We start from the raw sequence: 17586 nt of genomic DNA, 5'->3' as shown, positions 1-17586 counted from the left end.
TGTGAATGAATCGATTTAATTTATTTTAGCATCACCTCCAAACAATCAGTGTCAATGCCAATTTCCCAATGATTAGATATATAACAAAGTCTGCTGTGTGTTGGAATCCCAATGCACAGTACATTAAGTGTATAAAAAAGGAGCTTTGGAGTAGCATTGGGCTGCTAGGATATGGAACATTGGTCCTAAAATAGTTATTTGGGGTCCTGGACTTTTAGGGCTGGAGAGAACTGTAAACAACGTCCTTCATCATCAAACTTTCATTCAATGATCAAGACTCTTGGAATCCAAACACATTAGGTAACTTGTCCATTTCATTAAGCCACAGAGCGGTACTTCTCACCCTTAGCACATCTGAAATTTGGGGCTGCATAAAGCTTTGTTGTGGGGAAGGGTCTTCATGGGGGGTTTTCTGTGCTTAATAGGAACTTTAGCATCATCCCTACTGTCTGACCACCCAAGACCCATAGCACCATCCCTCCAGTTATGACATTCAAAAATTTCTTCAAACTTTGTCATATGTTCCCGGGGAATGGCTTTTACAAAATCTCCCCCCAGTGAGAGCCCGGAGTTCCTGAGTTCTGGGCAAATGCTTATCCCATTACACTGCAGGGTTCCCACAACCCCGTGAAAGATACAGAATAAGGGAAATGAAACAGATAGTCCAGCACCAACATAGATCATCTGGAACTGAAGGAATAATATCAATAATAATAATTATCTTGGAACAGCTCATTTTTAAAACAATTTCTTTTAAGCCTTTCACTAACCTGTTAAGTAACATTTATTAAGATATGTATATTGTCATATTTATTGAGCACTTACTTCCTGCTCCATGGTTCTAAGTATTTCACGGGCGTTATTGTCTTTAATCCTCATAATCCCCTGGGGTAGGTGCTATAATTTCCCCATTTCACAGATGAAGGAGTCAAGAATGAGAGAAGTACCAAACACAAGTGAAGTGAACTAAAGCTCCCAACAGGACCAGGTGTTTCTCGCCGCTTCCTTCACCTCTAACTGTCCTCTTTTGTCTCCCCACAGCCTGTAAGTGTCACCCCCAGGGCTCAGTGGGGCCCCGCTGCAGCCGACTCGGGGGCCAGTGCCCATGCAAGCCTCATGTGGCCGGGCGCTGCTGTGACAGGTGCTCACCAGGAAGCTATGGCTTGGGACATCATGGCTGTCACCGTACGTAGCAAAGAACAGATGAGGGAGGGCATGCGTGGTCACAACCTTGGAGTTTCGAAGGCAGGAAAATCAGTATGGGACTCCCGAAAACGAGGGGACTGGGAAATTGATGCCATGATTCAGGCTGTCTGTCTGCGTAGATAAAATGTACAGGAGAATTTTCCCATCATATTTCATCCATCCCTTCTGAGGGCACCCACTGGATTCAGAGCTCCTTTAGTAATCGTGTGTGATGGTGCTCGCTTCGATGGCACATATCCTAACACTGGAAATGATACAGAGATCAGCACAGCTCCTGTGCGAGGAGGACACGCAAATCTGCGAAGGCAACACGGGTGATGGCAAAAACACAGTCCGCACTTCTGGGAGCGTGCAGTGTGTATCAAAGAGATGGCAGTCCAGGGAGGTTGTGCGAACACCGGGAAAGGTGTTGGCTGTGCCAGCCCAGCTTTACAATCTGGCACAGAAGCCGCACGGCTGGCCAGGTCGAAAGAACAATGAGATTGAGGAGTCAAGGATGGGGTCAGCTCTGCCACCTGGATATCACCCTGTCTGATGCTTGGGTCGCAAAAAAATGCGGAACTGATTTTAGAAGCTCCCCATTAATAAGGGCTCAGATAGGTCTTTATTCAGATGCAGTGGTAATCCAGTCTCATGGCTCCCATGTTCAGGGGATATAGTTCTCTGTTCACACTGTAAACCGTTAGTGAGAATACTGTTCTCCGCAGAAGCCTAGCTTGGTGGGTATCTCCAGATAGGTTAGTTCTTCCAGGTAAAGGAACAGCATATCTTTTTAGTCATGATTCAGAGAGATGGCATACCTTCCTGGTCATTGCCCAGCAGACAGTGCTTAGGTCCATGATCACTGCTGTTTCCCTTTCTTTAAAAAACAAAAACAAAAACAGGAAAAAAAAAAAAAAAAAAAAAAAAAAAAAACAAAGAAAAGAAAAAAAAAAGATGAAGCGCTTACGATCCCCAAAGGGGTAAACACAGAGGAGCAAGCCTGTCTTCCGCCTCCTGTCTTCGTGTAGGGAAGACTGGCTCCAGGGAGTCAATAATTCGCTAGAAAAGGATTGAGCCTCTATGACCTCACCTAGGAAAAGGAAAGATCCAACCACCTTGAGAAGGGTTTTTATATTCTTTAGAATCTTGAAGTTTGAGTTGATGAGTGGAAGTTTGAGTCCTTAAGAACACGCTCTTTGTTGAGGTCCGGTGTAGAAACAGTGCTTAGAAACCCCAGTGGCTCACAGCGTACGGTTCCCTGGATGACTCAGGGAATCATTTGACAAACACTGACCCGGTACTGGGAGGGTGCACGCCCGGCTCTCGGACTCACCTTATGTGCCTGATCGGGATGTGACAGTGAGTTCAAGTTTACAAAATCAGGATCGTCGCTCATTCCCCCAGCACACCACCTGCCCCCACTCAACATGTCCTCTTTCTTTGTCTAGCATGTCACTGTCATCCGCAAGGCTCAAAGAGCCCTATATGTGACCAAATAACGGGACAGTGCTCCTGCCAGGGGGAGGTGGCCGGCCGCCGTTGTGACCGGTGCCTGGAAGGCTACTTTGGGTTCCCCAGCTGCCGCCCTTGCCTTTGTAATGGATTCGCAGAACTTTGTGATCCCGAAACAGGCTCGTGCTTCAATTGTGGAGGGTTTACAACTGGAAGAAACTGTGAAAGGTAGGAAATTCACATGTACTTTAATTTTGTTTCTTTTGTTCCGATGTCACAACACCCTCTGAAGGACCACTGGGTAGAGACTCAACGGTATTTAAGTGTAGACGATTGCTATAGGGAGTGGGGGAAGGTAGAGCGTCATTCCTGATGTCCTTCAAGATCTTGTGATGAGCCAGACCATGTCTGATTAAATTAACAAACAGGCATTTATTGGTCTGGCACCTTGTTTTTTATGTCTCTAAAGTATAACATGTACATTCACTGCTACTATATTGAGTTTAATGACTGTACATCTTGGGACTTTCAATGTAAAGCAAAAAAATCCCTTCACGGAAGCAAGAAGCATCTTCTAAAATACAGTTTTGGGAGTTGCACTGTCCTCGAGCATAACAAATCCACACTGGCTAATGTGAGCTTTCTCCAGGAACGTTTGGTAAAAAGCAATTGTCTTCCAGATGCATCGATGGTTACTATGGGAATCCTCCTTCGGGACAGTCCTGCCGTCCTTGCCGATGTCCAGACGTTCCCTCGAGTAGCCAGTATTTTGCCCATTCCTGTTATCAGCATCCTTGGAGCTCAGATGTGATCTGCAATTGTCTTCAGGGTTATGTAGGTATGTAGTCTAGTTCATGTTGCCTTTTTGCTTCTATCCCATAATGCTACCTAAAAACAGATCCCATGTTCATAATTTATCTGCTTTGAACAACTGAGTGGTCCTGAATATGTTAATGGTAAGAAGACACAATCTGGTATCTTGCTGCTTTACTGAACAAAGGATTTGAAGGATTCAGAAACAAACAATGAAAAGCTCATTCCTCCAAGCTTTAATTTTTTTTTTTAAATAACATTCTGGAACATTAACTGACCAAATGAGTTTAAATCAAATAGATTTATTTAAAATAAAACCATCACATGTTAAGTAAGATACATGGGTGATTAAGTAATATATATGTCTCATATAACATATAATGTAAGCAATTAAAACATAAAAAATTTTAATCAAATACTTTATGTAATCCCAACCAGTCAATTTGACTGATATTTCACGAATATGATTTATTTTTTTCAGATCTTGAAGCACTGATTTGGGCCTCATATAGACACCATATAAGTCAATTCAGTATTTGTGTCTGTCCCTCTACCAAAACTTTTATTTTGAGGAGTTTAAGCATGAGTGTAAACATATAAGGCAAACAGGGAAAAAACATGAAACCTACTTGATTTAATCATAGTTTGGGAATATGGTGCTGCTATTTTCTCCAACGATAGTTACCATCATGGTAATAAATGATGTGGCTAGTTTTTTTTTGTTTTGGTTTGGTTTTTGGTTTTTGGTTTCTTTTTGCTACCTATGTCTCTACTTCATTTTGACCTCTTCCCGTGTAGTTTCTTGTCTATGTCCACTCTGGCTTGGTTGGTCAGTGTTTCAGAACGGAGACCAGGATTGGCTGATGAGAGCATTCCTAAATAGAATGAACCAAAATGGGGGGGTGGGTAGACCCACAATTTGGGCACCTAACTGACTACAGTTCCCTGGTGGTTGGAAAGGTAGCAGGTAAAGGAGGAAAGGGATATTTTCTCCACCCAGTGCTTGATAAAAACACCCTCCAGTGTGCACACATCACGAAAACCACAGTCACCATCTACACTGCTAGACCCCATCTCAGGTGCTGCTGCTTCATCTCCAGAAGTAGGTGGGGGTGGGGGTACCCCAGAGAGAACACAAGGTGAGATTGGCTTTGGGTCCTGAGACACTTGAGTAACCCCTGTTATAGAAAGATCCAGGGATCCTGTGCCTAATACTCTAGTTTCTTATATAAGGACTAGAATGTGTTCCTCACCAAGGACTTTTTAGTTCTGAATAATCATTGTATTCTCTGACTGGATAATAAATTAAAATGAATGTTTTAATTCCGAACATTTTTCCTTCTACGTCCCCAACCTGTGACATCTCATTATCCCTTGAAGAGCCTAATTATTCTCTGTGCCCGTCTCCACCCTGCTCCCCTACACCCATCCCCCACACACACACACACAGAGACACACACGCTTCTCATGTCATTCCCATTTCCTCTCCCTTCTTTTCAGGTAAGCAGTGTGGAGAGTGCTCTGCGGGTTTCTACGGAAATCCCAGAATTTCGGGAGCACCTTGCCAACCGTGTGCCTGCAACAACAACACCGACGTGACGGACCCTGAGTCCTGCAGCCAGCTGACGGGGGAGTGCCTGAAGTGTTTGCACAACACGCAGGGGCCCCACTGCCAGTTCTGCAAACCAGGTCACTTTGGATCGGCCATCAATCAGACCTGCCGGAGTAAGTGTGCCCGGCTTCCCAGGGAGGGTGGATTGGGGGCTGGGAACATGGCAGCAGAGCAAGGTCCTCCATGCATGTGCCGGGATCACCTGGGGACAGGGCTGGGACATTAACAGACCGATTCCTAGACTATACCTTCGACCCACTGAGCAGAATTTCCCAGAATCGGTACTGGGACCAAGTTCATCCAGTGTCTTTAATGTAGCAGTTTGGGAACCACTGAGGCAGAAGAGGGCCAGGGGTTGAGTCTATAATATTAAAAAAAAGGGGGGTGGCAGAAGTTTTTAGAAGATATTAACTATTTCAGTTGACTGCAGTCAACGTAGTGAACTGTTTTCAGATCGTGAATGGCAGGCAGAAAAGCAAGGTTTTCAGTCATCCTAATTGCGAGCTCTCAGAATACAGTCAGCAGAACCACATGAAATCGCTATGTGGGACGATCAGAAGTGCTGAATGGGTTTAACCTACTTAGATTCTTTGGTAGGCCTGAAACATAGTGAGGTGCCTCCTCCGTGAGCCCTTCTGAGAAACGATACATACAGTGTCTGTATGTTTGTTGAATGCCGGTGTTGTCCCTGAGTTTACCTGCAGCAATGGCTCTGTTCCCTCAGGGTGCTCCTGCCATCCTTCTGGGGTGAATCCTGCCAAGTGTCCCCCTGGTCGGGGAGCTTGCCTCTGTGACCCTGACACTGGCACGTGCCCTTGTCTGCCCAACGTCATGGGCCGGGCCTGTGACCGTTGTGCCGATGGACACTGGAATCTCGTCCCCGGCAGAGGATGCCAGCCATGCGACTGTGACCCCCGGACCTCTCATGGCGGCCACTGTGACCAGGCAAGATGCTTTGAACTTTCCAGGGTGCTAGAGTGGGAAGGGAGGGGGAGACATAGTTTCCAAATTTGCAAATAATGTCTTCTTTATATACTCTTGTTAATTAGTGTTTTTGGACAGGATTGGCCTCATAGAGGGATAGAGTCTGCATTTACAAGGAATGAAAAACACTAAAAAAGAGAATGAGGGTCTTAAGGTCAAGTTTGGCTTCTTTTGCTTTTCTCCAAGCCTCTCTGTGACTGGGGAAGTCAGACTTCATGCACAGCAAAACACAAACAGCTTATCTTTCCCTACCCTCTATGTATGATCATAGGGAAGCTACAAGAAATTGGTTATTAATCAGAATTGATGATCAGAATGAAAATCAATGCATGCCTGCAAAACCGCAGTTCCATTTTCAGAAATTAAACTGTCATTCCCTACAGCTCACCAATCACTTTACATATGGGGAAAATAAGATGTCCTCTTTTCTTACCAGACCAACCTCAGTTGTTTCAAAGGAATGCAGGGTAGTGTACTAGGAGCAAACCTGTGTTCTGTAACGTACCATTATTGCTGCTTAGCTGCACATGCGATTTTTAGTCCATAAAATAACGGGCATAGAATTTTTGAAACAAATATAACATCTATATGGAAAAAAAGTATTCATGGCATGATCAGGGTCTTTGGCTTAATAAATACAGTCTTTGAAACACTTGCCACATTAATAGAGATGGGAGGGAAGGGTAAAACAATGAGAAGAAATTTTAGAGTCTGTCCACACTGCAGGGACCAGGGTTTAATTGGAATCAAAATGCTAATTTAAGAAGCTGGACCTTTCCCAACTACTAAAAATAATGAGAAGCGTGGCTCATCTCCAATTTCAGTTCCATTGTTCAGCTGATGCAAAGGTCAAATCTTAGGCAAGTCAACTTTTGAAGGTAGTTCTCATATATAGAACTGTTTTGCTTTCTCTTTCTTCTTCTTTCCAGCCCTTCTGCTCCAACACACACACACACACACACACACACACATACACACACACACACACACCCCTACCTCTCCATGCCCTTTTTTTTCCTAATAAATGTTTTATTTTAGGATAGATTTCCAGAAGAGTTGTGAAGATAGGACAGAGAAGATGGACCCCGCACCCACCTTCCTCTGCTTTTAACACCTTACATTAGTATGGTGATTTGTCACAATTAATGAACCAATATTGACACAGTATCATTAACTAATGTCCATAATTTACTCATATTTCCTTAGTTGGTCACCTATTGTCATTTTTCTGTTCCCAAACCCCATCCGGGACACCCCATTACCTTTAGTCATCTTATCCCTTCAGGTTCTTCTTCATTGTAGCATTTCTCAGGCTTTCCTTATTTTTGATGACCTTAGCAATTTTGAGGAAGGTTTTGGAAAATGTCCCTCTATTCAAATTTATCTGATGTTTTCTCCTGTTTGGACTTGGATTATGGGATTGAGGAAGAAGCCCACAGAGAGAAAGTGCTGTTCTCATAACATCCTCTTAAGGCTGCACACCATCTACATGACTTAGCACTGTTGACATGAATCCCAGTCACCGGGCTAAGGTAGTGTTTGTCATGGTTCTGTTCTGTAAAGTTACTTTCTTTCCTCCTTTCCATACTGTGCTCCTTGGAAGAAAGTCACCATGCATAATCTACACGTGAGGAGCGGGGAGTCTCACACTCCTTCCTTGAGGGCAGAGTAGCTCCATAAATTATTTGGAATTCTTCTGCACTGAGATTTATCTGTTGTCCCCCAGATCTTCATCTATTAATCATTTTTTAATATCTACATGGAGTCATGGGTATTTATACTATACTTCAAGTTACAATCCAATGTGACTTTATTTTGCTGTTCATGTTATTCCAGCTCTGATCTTTGGGAGTAATTTCAATGGGTTCCTATGTCCCTTTGACATACCTCATTATTATTAGGTTTTGGATTTTTTAAAGCACTTTCTGCATGACAAGGTACTCTGAGCTCATCTGGTGTATTTCTTGCCACTATCCTAGGAAAAGCCATTTCTTTCCTTCTCTTCCTCCTCTTCCTCCTCCTCCTTTTTTAAGAGAGAGAAGTGGGAGGAAGGGCAGAGGGAGAGGAAGAGAGAGAATCTTAAGCAGGCTCCATGCCCAGCACAGGGCCCTGATGCAGGCCTTGATCCCATGACCCTGTGATCATGACTTTAGCCGAAATCCAGAGTCTGACACTTAAATGACTGAGCCACCCAGGTGCCCTGAATTAGCCATTTCTTTAAGGAGACCTGGTTCCTTTTACTGGAGAATGGTATCTGAGCCCCAGATGACCATACCTGGCTCATATCCCCCCCCACCCCCAACTCCTCACACCTGCTGCCACTGACCGTGGAACAAAATGATTGATCTCCACGTGAGTGCTTGGCTTCCTAATTCAAGAGGGACTCCCAATGTTCATGATACCACATCGGGCATGGTTCTTAGACCTTTTAGCTTCTTCTCCTTTTTTTAAAAAGTAGGTTCCACACTCAGTATGAAGCCAAACATAGGGCTTGAATTCATAACCTTCAGATCAAGACCTGAGCTGAGCTGAGATCAAGAGTTGGATGCTTACCCAACTGAGTCACCCAGGTGCCCTGTAGACCTTTTAGGAAGCATATTTGCAGCAGGATTCAACGAAGACCACAGTCCAATCATGGAGGCTAAGGGAAGGCTATGAAGCTAGAAGTCAGATGGCATTGGTTTAACCGGAAGACCCCCTGATGACAAGGGTATTTGGGGTTGTCTGGTCCATTGGGGATTCCTTGGGGAGGACTGCTCTTTAAAATCAGGAAACATTTTCACAGGAGTATAGGAGAGACAGGTGGATATTTAGATTCCCAGCTGTTTAAACAACCACTGGTAAATGTCTTTATGTCAGACAGGAGGTCATCCTTGGTGCAGTATTACAGAGCGAGAGCCAAATGTGCAATCCAATATTTTCATCAACAGTTGGGATTGAGGTGGGGAAACATGCCTCCCAAATATTATCAAATTTGCAGATATGGCTAAGTTGTAAGCTCCTGGGATAAAGACAGAACACAAGACAAGATATCCTCACAGCCCTTCCTGTTGGCTGGAAAGAAGAGTGTGAAATGGTACCAGGATAAAAGTAAAAGTTTTGCAATTGGGTTTTTAAAATCCATTGCATCAATGCAGAGTAGGAGTAAGAACCTGGCACCAGCTCGTGTGAAAAACATCTGAGGATTTTCGCTTCTGTGAGCCAGCCGTGGTGACCAGGCTGCCAAAGACACAGTGTCCGTTCCAGCTATACCGGTGGGAATGCCACACTCGGGGTCAGGCCAGTCACTGTCCTACAGTCCTCTGCACTGGTCAGACAGCCATAGGAACATCGTTGTTACTTTTGCATCCTACCTTTTAAACATTCTATTGACAAACTAGTACCTGTCCCAAGGAAGCCAATCAGGAAGTACTGTTGCTATTCTGGGGTAAAGACTTGAAGGAATTAGGGGTGATCAGACCAAAGAAAAGAAGCAAATGCAAATTGGGAATGTTCATCTCCAGTTGGAAGAGGGACTGTCCCAGGGAAGGGGGGGCTGCCCTTTTTGTGCAACAGGGCTCAGAACAACAGCAACAAGTTACAAAAGAGCAGACTCTCCACCCATGGGAGGAAAGATTGCCGAATAGTTAAGGACAACCAGAAGTCTGTCAGGTCTCAGGGATAGCCTGCTCACCAAAACTCCTTATATTTGAGCAGAAGCTAATGGGGACGCTAAAGAAAGGCAGAAGCTGTGTAGATCTGGTCATTTTATAAGTCAGACTACCAATGGAGCTGCCCTTTAAGCAAATTTGGTCAAGTATAACCAAGTACTCTGACAATAGTGATTTGCTTCTGTATTTTTCTCCTGTGAATTTTCTAACCTCCCCAGTTTTCAGAAGGGCTGGTCAAGGATCCCATTGAGAGGGTATACAAAAGATTATCCCTCTCCCCCAAAACACAGTAAAATAACCATCATTAAATGATTAAGCTTCACTTGCAAAAAAATATTGCTTTGTTGAGCAAAACACTAGCCCAGTTGGGAGAAGCTCCATTGTACATTCCATAATGGAAACATTATTTGCCAAATCAGTTGATCAATGTTCATCCAGGCCTTCAGCCTCTCTGTTCATCATGCACGAACTCCCATAACTGTAGAGGAAAAGAATGTGGCCCATTTCCCGTGATGTGTTTTGTTTTCATTTACATCTGTGTATGTTTCCCGGCTTGGGGCCACCTGGCCTCAAACAGCTGGAAGCAGGCGGTATATTCAGGGGCCCAAAGCCAAAACACATCAGCTCCTGAGCTGTGGTCTTGCCGAGGGTAGTTGCTGGCCGTGGGAATATCATCCTTCCTCTGCCTTTGCACAGCTGTATGTTCTAAACCACTGGAGGGAAAACGATTTCATATTAAGATTCATTATTTGTTTTAGATCATAAAGCTTGGCAGTTCCTCACCCATGACTGTTCTTCCAGCTTACAGGCCAGTGTCCGTGTAAATTAGGCTATGATGGGAAACTCTGCAGTGAGTGCAAGGAAGATTATTACCGTGACCCACTGGGGCGATGCATTCGTAAGTATTACTAATTCTAAAAACACAAGGACCATCCGCCTGGTCTGACCACAGGCATGCTATGAACCAGCTGAATTTTAAATTCCTTTATTTGATAGAAAATTCACAATGTGCAATCTTTGCTTTGAAAACAGTATTTTTTATAGCCTTATAAAAAGATTTGTGTCAAGCCTTTGGCTACATTACATGTGTTGAAGCCTGATTGCAGTTCCTCAAAGTCCCTAAAATGCAACAGACGTCTGAGGTCATGACCTGTGGCCTGTTTTCTGCTATTTGGAAGCATGTTGACATAAACAGCTTCTAGAGGGAGGTGCAGGCCGGGAAATGGTTCATAGGAAGCCAGAAGAAGAGGGAATGTTTCCCCAACTTGGATCTCGTAATTCTGGCTCTTTCAGATATTCCCTGTTTCATTTATTTTAAGACATTCACAAAAATGCCTCCTGGGTGCACTAGGTCGTGAGCAGATAAGGCAAGGCCCCTATGCTCGTGGAGTTCATGTTCTAGTGCCTTTCGCCCCATGTCTTAGCACTGATTGTTGGGCTTAGAGCAGCACCGTCTGACAGAACTTTCTGCAGCAATGGAAATGGTCCAATTGGCACTGTTGGGATGCAGGGGGTCACGGGCCTGGGAGCTGATGAGCACTTGAGATGTAGCTAGTGCGGACGAAGAAAAGAACCATGTGTTCAATTCATTTACATTTCAGCAGCTACGGGTGCTAAGTAGCTACCATATTGGACAGTAGATTGAGAATCTGGGTTAGTGGATTTGTGAATCTCTGTGGTCTGCTGCCAAAAGAGGTCAGTCCAAAGAAATATCCAATGTGGTGGGCTTACCACAGTCACCTCTACATAGCCACATGTGGTAACTTTTTCCTCCTCTCTATTCCTTTCTAAATGTGCTTTTGTGGCTAAAATAAATGGCCTTCATTTCCTTGCCCCATTCAAATCTGTATCCTCAGTGGTTCCCCCCCAGTCCCACTTAGTTTTCTATCTGGAATGGAGACGTTAAAAACCAGGGAAGAATTTGGCTCCTGGAAAATCTGTCTGAGCATCTTTCGTCTGTGCCCTCCTAGTATTTCAATAATCTCGTGTTCTGAAATGCCTTCAGCTTTGATAGAGAAAACTTTGCAAATGATCAACTGGGGCCATAGACTTTTCTAACGCTCCTGGAAAAGAGCCATTAATAAGCTGGTGACTTGACCTAGTGCTGCCCTGGAGGGGTTCCTGCTGAGGCCTCCGAGCCAAAGCGAATGTGCTGGACAGATGGGATCTAGTTGAGGAGTCTAGTGTGTTAATCAGTTTTTATTTGTAATCGGGATTTTTACTCAAGCTATAAAATGCATTTTTAAATCACTTGTTCCTTGCAGTTAGTCTAGTGACACAGGCTAATGATGTCCTGACCTTCTGGAAATTGCTCTAACTTCCATAGCTCTATCCATTCTCCGTCCTCAGCCTTAATCAAAAGGCTACTCAACTGAATTACATGTAGCATCTGTTGCTGTTATTTTTTTTAACTTTTTTTTTAGAGCAATTTTAGATTTACAGCAAAATTGAGAGGAAGGTACAGAGATTTCCCATATATCCCCACCCCCTACACATGCACGGCCAGCCCCATTACCAACACCCCCATGTTACAACTGATGAACCCACGTTGACACACGCCATAACCTCCAAGTCCACAGTTCACGTTATGGTTCACTCTTGGTAGTTTCCATTCTGTGGGTTTGGACAAATGTGTAAGGACACATACCCCCCATGATGGCATCATATGGAATATTTTCACTGCCCTAAAAATCCTCCGTGCCCCACCTGTTCCTCTCTCACCACCCCTCTCCCCACAGCCCATGCCAGCCACTCATCTTTTTATTCATTTCCATGGTTTTGCCTTTTCTAGAATGTCCGGTAGTTGGAATCCTACAGTACCTCACCTTTTCAGATTGATTTAGTTCATTAGGTGGCAGGCATTTAGGGTCCCTCTGTGTCTTCTCATGGTTTGATAGCTCATTTCTTCTTAGCTTTAAAAAATATCCCTTGTACCACAGTTTTCTTTACCCATTCGCCCACTGTAGGACATCTTGGTTGTTTCCAAGTTTGGGCAATTATAAATACAGCTGCCATAAACATCTGTCTGCGGGGTTTTGCATGGACATCAGTTTTCAATTTCTCTGGGTAAACATGATGGAGTGATTTCCCCCCTTTTCTGGAGGCTGGACTGGTTCTCCTTATGTAATGGAAAACGGCATGCATCAGCACCTGCAGGCTGGTACAGAGTGTGGTCACGAGAATTCCTAGAGGGTCTCCGACACACCTGAGTCACCCACAGGGGGAGTGGCCCCGGACACTAGTGTGACATCCCCTGCTGGGTCCAGGTTACTCATCGAACAGGTAAGGAACCCACACAAGAACACTCACACAGTAAAGACGACACCTGGTATCTCCATCTGGGAACCATGAACGGATGTGTTAGTGGGACGAAAAGCGGAGTGCTGTATGTAACGGCCACCACCAGGTCTCTGTAATTATACCGGTTTTTAAATGTTCACCTTAAAACTGGGCATCGGGGATACTTTCCGGGGAGAGGAGTGGGCTTTGTTCTTGAGCCAGAAGCAAAAGGCCAAGTGACTGACATTCTCTGCTCCCTCTGTCTTCATTTTAGCATGTGACTGCAACAGGGAAGGTGCCCAGAAGCCCACCTGTGACCGGGACACGGGCACGTGCCACTGCCGGGAGGGGGTTGGCGGCCCGCGATGCGATCGCTGCGCCCGGGGTCACGGCCGGGAATTCCCTGCCTGTCTGCCATGTCATGGCTGCTTTGATCCCTGGGACCACACGGTTTCTGCCCTCTCCAAAGCGGTGCAGGGGTTAATGAGGCTGGCTGCTAACATGCGAGATAAAAGAGAGCCCATGAGGGTCTGCGAGGCCGACTTCAAAGGCCTCAGAGAGAACATGTCTGAAATAGAAAGGATTCTGAAACATCCTGTTTTCTCATCGGGGGAATTCTCAACCGTCAAGGATTATCAGGACTCTGTTCGGTAAGATTTGTGCTCAAGCCATAGAGAGCAAGTTCCTGATATGCCTTGACTCCCATGGAGCTTTAAAAAGGCTTCAGTTTCAAAATGTACCTATGTGGACGTTAGGGAAATAATTTTTCAGTCAGTGTCCAGGTTGGTCATTGTGATGGTCTTTCTCTTTCTTACCTACTTAGGATTTCATGGGATCTTTCCAGATGACATCGATTAGAACAAAAAGGCAATCCATCATTAAGAGCTTGGTTTTGGAAAGCCCAAACCCAGCAGAGCTGAAAGACACAAAATTGGGAAAAGGGTCATTTATAATACAGATTTTTTTTTTTCCCCAACCAGGCACCCAGGGGGAAATTTGCTGAATCCTCCCAAATTCTTTGGTTGCTTGGAAAGCCCATACGTTAATGTGAAGTCATAGATCAAGTGTGAGAAGTTCCTCAAAATGCATTGTCATTTTTATTATATGTTATATATATTTATACAGCACACATCAAACATTTCTGGAAATTATGTTGGTTGGTCTGGGTCAGGGCTCAGGAAACCACGGGCAAAAGTCCCGCAGGCCACCCTCTTTTGTAAATGAGGATTTGCTGGTACACAGCCATGCCCACTTATGTGCCTGTTGTCTGTGGCTGCTTTCCTGGGACAAGGGCAGGTGGAGCTGTTGTGGCAGAGACTAGGCCCCCCCGCCAGTTCTAAAATATTTACTATCTGACCCTTTACAGAAAAAATTTGCCAATTGCTCTGGGCAAAAACCAGGGTGCACGGGATACAGTTCTCCATCCTTCTATGAGCACATAGTCTACTAAGAAATCAGAAAGACTGATTATGTAGCAGAATATCCCCTTCCTCCCACCCCGCCCCGCTATCAAAGGTCCCGGATTAAAGAATACTTGAAGATGCAGAGTTTTATGTTATACAAAATACCAGTGTCGATATAAGGCCATTCAGTTTCATCAGGCAGGAAGTCCCAGAGGTACATGGTAACAGCTTAAAAGTTACACAAGAAAGAAGGTAAAAGTCCACCGACATAGTTCGGAGGAAGGGCCAGGCCAGGCTGGCAGCTGAAAGCGAGCACATCTGTAGCCTCATAAAGACTGTTGCCTGCAGGATTTGAGCCTTGGGTCCCCAGATCTTCCCACTTTTTAAGAGATGTCAGACCTCCAGATTTTTATGCAAAGGCTCCCACTTTAAAATACCGCAGCTAATCCAACGGTGCTCTTAGAAACACCGAATAGCGAATAGGCCAAGTAAATGTGTCTGAGAATGAGCTTTGGTTCATGGACCACAGGCTTGTGGTTCTAGAATATGGAGGACAAAGTGGTCCTGTCAGGCAGAATGAGCCGGCCGGCAGTGGGCATTCTAAACAAAGAGACCACAGGACCTCGGAATAGAGCAGAAAGACAGCAAGAGGAGCAGGAGTCCCAGGGCCAGGCCTCTTCTGCCAGACACCAGCACGTCTGTCCCTTCCCAGGCCACCTGCGGAGCTCCTCTTCCTCCTTAGCAACCACCAAAACACCGCCTCCTCCCTGAAGCCTTCCATGACCTCCTCAGAAAAAGACACGTGTTTCCTTCTCCATCTTCCCACCTCCCTGTGCTTCCTGGGCAGTCACCCCACCAAGGGGCCCCTGGAGGCAGAGGTTACCTTCTCCAGGCTCCCTTCAGTAATGTAACAAATGCTTGCTGGGAAAATTACCGACAAAAAGTGAGGCGGAGGACAGGAAAGCAGGATGTCATGAGTACAGATGCCGTGACTGAAATCCATCTATTGCTGTGTGGCCTTGGGCAAGTTATTTCACAATCTGTGAAATCTATTTCACAGATTTCTTGGGAGAATTAGACGCACTACTGAGCATGTGCCTGGTGCATTGCTGGGCTTCAAGAGTCACATTTCTAATAACAGTAATTACTATCATTGTTATGATTATTAACGTGATGAATTATGGTCCTGACAGTTGGTGCCAGAAGGAAAAGTCTGTAGATTAGAAGGGAGAGTTAGAGCAGAAAATGCATTTCTGCCAAGATAAATTAGTCCCAGAGATTCATTTTGTCATTTTCCTCAACTGTACTCATCACAATTTGCACCAAATTTCCTTAGCATGAGGGACATTACTGATTATTTCCTTGAAAATAATGGGTGCTGAGCCCAGCACATTGAAGCAGGACAGAGCTAGCACCATGGAGAAGATGGGGCGAGGGAACATACCCTAGGCCTGGGTACTGTCACCAACAAGGAAACCTCCTCGTCACTCATGGGAATGACAAGGACCCTGTACAGCAGAGGCACTAGAAGGATCCTTGCTGGGAGCAGATTTATTCTCGATAAAGAGCTGCTTCTTTCCTTAGGCTGGGTGAGGACTCCCATGTTGAAAGCTGAATATAGGTCGGATCTCATGGATTTAAATAAACCGTATCTGAATGAGTGTTTTTGCAAACCCAAAGCAAAGGGAGACAGACAGAGTCTAAATAGTTGAAATGGAAAGCCCTTGTCCTGCTAGACCTCATATGTGGATTGTGTTTTAAGTGAGTGCTAAAATATTCCCGGAAGCTGAATTGATAAGAAAGAGAGGAACCATGAACAGAGCGACAAACTGTCAAACAACATTGGGGAAGAAAGATCGGTTCTAATTATGAGGTTGTCTGATCATGAGGGCAGTGTTGTATTTTTTTTCGCTGGTCTATCAACAGGAATACAAGCTTCGCTACATTCACTGTCATTTCCCCTCCAGGGAACAAATCATGCAGCAAAGTGTGCAAATGAAAGCTGTGCGTGAGTTTCCAGATCTGAAAGAAAGGATAGGGAGGAGGAGGAATGAAGCAGACCTCTTACTTGAAGAACTCCGGAGAGAAATCGGTTTGCGCTCCCATGCCCGCAGCGCAAGCATCACGGGTAAGAGAAAACGCTCCTGGAGGCCCCACGGATGGACGCTTGCTGGCGGCCCCATCATGCGTGCCGTTAGCAAGTTGCCTGGGGCTCATTGCCACAGAGCCTGAGCACTTTAGGACCACACCCATTAAAGGTATTATTTGAACATGAATATTTCTCAACAGGATAGAACTTGGGTAGCATGTGCTGAAAATAATGAATACAGCTAACAGTGTCTGCTAGGAAGCCAGTACTGACCCCCAGAGTTCTCTCCTCGTGCCACAGCATGTAAGGGGTCGCGTGTAACAGGCTTCGGACTGAGAGTTGGATGTTCCAAAACCAGCTTGTCCCTCTGAGCACGGCAATGAGGCTCAGAAAGCCCCCTGCCTTGGCTCTTCCCTCTGAGTCAAAGGAACAAACAGTGACACTCAGAGAAAGGACATTCAAGCTTTGCTGTCCGGTTGCCTCTTCAACATGGTTCACGGCCTGAAAGATTTGGACCCCCAAATGGAGCACGGGGAATAGAATTCTTCGTGGGTTTACTGGGAAAGGCTCCAGGAAATAGGTGACTTCTGCCTTAGACTTCACAAAATGAGGCTAAAATTTGCCAGATAAATAAAGGCCAAAACTCATCCCAAGCAGTAGGAAGGTGTGGTTGTCTCATGCCCAGCTTCTAGCTACATAGAGAATAAAGATCAGGACTCTGGGCCTCTGGTTCCTAAAATATGGAGTTAGTGTTCAAAGTCCTGCGACACTATCATTTGCAGTAAATCATTCTGTATTATCTTCATGAATTTGTATTTTACTAAAAACATGGAAAATACAGATCAGAGCCTAAGAACATAATTTCTAGAATCAAACCACCTACCTCACTGTCTGTGAGACCTCAGGCCAATAACTTTCGTCCCGAGAGCCTCGTCTCTCACTTGCAAGGCGGGAGTGATCCCACTAACACGTACCTCAGCGTTTTGTGAAGATTCAGGAAGAAAACTGACAGGAAGTGCAGGCACAGAGAAAACACTCTGCAGTTGTGACCTGCTGTCATCAGTTTCAGCATGACAGGTCAGCACGCTAGGGTCCCCCCACAACTTCTACCCAGAG

The 17586-nt window shown here is 45.0% G+C and overlaps 1 protein-coding gene, 1 long non-coding RNA gene and 1 other non-coding gene across 7 annotated transcripts in view; 2 read left to right on the top strand and 1 right to left on the bottom strand.

Moving 5' to 3' along the window:
• LAMB4 (laminin subunit beta 4) overlaps window positions 1-17586 on the top strand; it is a 90529-nt gene that overhangs the window by 51832 nt on the left and 21111 nt on the right. Inside the window, exons 19-26 of the mRNA XM_059397049.1 lie at window positions 1042-1185; window positions 2637-2868; window positions 3321-3478; window positions 4954-5178; window positions 5790-6010; window positions 10501-10597; window positions 13253-13628; window positions 16349-16509. Of these exons, the coding sequence (XP_059253032.1) occupies window positions 1042-1185; window positions 2637-2868; window positions 3321-3478; window positions 4954-5178; window positions 5790-6010; window positions 10501-10597; window positions 13253-13628; window positions 16349-16509 (1614 nt within the window). The remainder of the gene's footprint in view (window positions 1-1041; window positions 1186-2636; window positions 2869-3320; window positions 3479-4953; window positions 5179-5789; window positions 6011-10500; window positions 10598-13252; window positions 13629-16348; window positions 16510-17586) is intronic.
• Window positions 1421-1525, top strand: LOC132017057 (U6 spliceosomal RNA). The gene has a single exon (XR_009404137.1). It is a non-coding gene; the product is annotated as a U6 spliceosomal RNA (small nuclear RNA).
• Window positions 9857-17586, bottom strand: part of LOC132016048 (uncharacterized) — a 54010-nt gene continuing 46280 nt past the window's right edge. For 2 of the 5 annotated variants that reach the window (XR_009403873.1, XR_009403875.1), the window contains exons 6-7: window positions 13794-13894; window positions 9862-10412 (exon numbers count right to left, since the gene is read on the bottom strand). This is a non-coding gene — a long non-coding RNA (uncharacterized LOC132016048). Of the gene's footprint in view, window positions 10413-13793; window positions 13895-17586 lie in introns of all 5 variants that reach the window. The other 3 variants (XR_009403878.1, XR_009403879.1, XR_009403872.1) reach the window with 3 other exon arrangements.

Source organism: Mustela nigripes, chromosome 4 (assembly GCF_022355385.1).
Source record: "Mustela nigripes isolate SB6536 chromosome 4, MUSNIG.SB6536, whole genome shotgun sequence".
NCBI lineage: Eukaryota > Metazoa > Chordata > Mammalia > Carnivora > Mustelidae > Mustela > Mustela nigripes.
The sequence above is the reverse complement of the archived record's forward strand: the minus strand, read 5'-3'. Positions and strand labels throughout refer to the sequence as shown.